The sequence below is a fragment of the Saprolegnia diclina genome (assembly GCF_000281045.1).
Source record: "Saprolegnia diclina VS20 unplaced genomic scaffold supercont1.59, whole genome shotgun sequence".
NCBI classification, from domain to species: Eukaryota; Oomycota; class Saprolegniomycetes; order Saprolegniales; family Saprolegniaceae; genus Saprolegnia; species Saprolegnia diclina.
This window is the reverse complement of record NW_008246126.1, coordinates 185,708-187,121: the sequence shown is the minus strand read 5'-3', so window position 1 is coordinate 187,121 and position 1,414 is coordinate 185,708. Positions and strand designations below refer to the sequence as shown.

Genomic DNA, 1,414 nt, shown 5'->3' with positions numbered 1-1,414 from the left:
TCTATCTATCTATCTATCTATCTATCTATCTATCTATCTATCTATCTATCTATCTATCTATCTATCTCAAAGATTCTGAAGAATGAACGAAAAACATATGTGTTCGTCCCTCAACAGCCTGAGGCGATGGGACGCAATCCAGCGCATGATATGGATCCATATCATGCAGAGAGACAATTAAAGATAACCAGTGGCGCAACCCACCAGCTATTATGCAAGTGTGATTCAACTGGCGCCGGGCACGTCAAGGGAATACGAATAATTCTTTTTGGAGTGCAACGATACCAGTATGGACAGCGTCACTTGTATTACGGTACATTGGAAAGCACGTCACCGAACGTCGAAATAGTATGTTGCAGCGGTGGTACTTTACGCGCCGTCACAACCTTGGACAGTACAGTGACGTGCTGTACACCTGGAACGCTCTATCGACTTAGAGTGCGCACTCGAACCACTTGACGGGCATGCGGTCGGCGCCCCACCAACCGTCGCCGTTGCGGAACGACGTATCAAAGTGGTTGATGCTCGCCTTGTAGTTGGCACCGGCCTCGGCGTCCGTCGAAAACTTACTGAAGCCGACGCTGCAACTGTCAAAGTCAACAACGCCGTCCTGGAGCGTGCCCGGCGGGAACGCCTCCGCCCCAATGGAAGAGAGCACCGGGCTAGCCAGCGATGCCAGTCCCGACGAATTGATGCCGCACAGGACCTTGTTGGCGCGCTTCCGGGCAGTCTGCGCGTCCTGGAACGCCTTCTTCAAGTTCGCGTCGACCGTGTCTTCGGCCTTCATCTGAAAGTACGGCTCGGTAACCGGACAGAGGCCGAAGAGAGCCCCATCCATGCCACAGGCTGAGCACTTCTTCTCGAGCAAATTGGCCGCCTTGCTGCCCTGCATCGGACCCGCGATCGCGACCCATGTGACACCGTCCCCGAGCTTGCACACATCATTGGCGATAGCACCGGCGGCGACGAGGTTGCCCATCGAGAAGGTCACCAAGATCACATTGTCGATCGTCTTGCCACCCGACGTGCCGATGCTTAGCGCCGTGTTGCAGAACTCGGTCTGCACTTCCGGACGCGTCCAGCCACGACGCACGGACTCGTAGTGCGCGAACGCGAAGCTCGAGCAGCACGGCGCGCTGTTCTGGACGTCGCCCCAGGTATCGCTGAACGTCGGCGTCGGAGCCGACGAGTCCTTGTTGCCGACACCATGCACGAACAAGCACGGCTTCTTCTTGCCCTTGCATGCGCACGTCGCTTCGCCGACACTGGTGCCAGATACCACAGCGACCGCTTCCTGCGCCTGAACGCGCAGTGCTGGCGCAGGTGCTGCCACCGTGACGACGGGACACGACAGCGCTGTCTGACCCTCGACGTGAGGAATCGTGAAATCCGGAAGCGACGTCGGGTCGGCAAG

General features: G+C 57.1%; 1 protein-coding gene across 1 annotated transcript in view; it reads right to left on the bottom strand.

Annotated features, from left to right (window-relative positions):
• Positions 1-433: 433 nt before the first annotated feature.
• SDRG_13401 (hypothetical protein) overlaps positions 434-1,414 on the bottom strand; it is a gene marked incomplete at both ends in the record, with an annotated part of 1,642 nt that continues 661 nt past the window's right edge. Inside the window, one exon of the mRNA XM_008619486.1 lies at positions 434-1,265. Within this exon, the coding sequence (XP_008617708.1) occupies positions 434-1,265 (832 nt within the window). The remainder of the gene's footprint in view (positions 1,266-1,414) is intronic.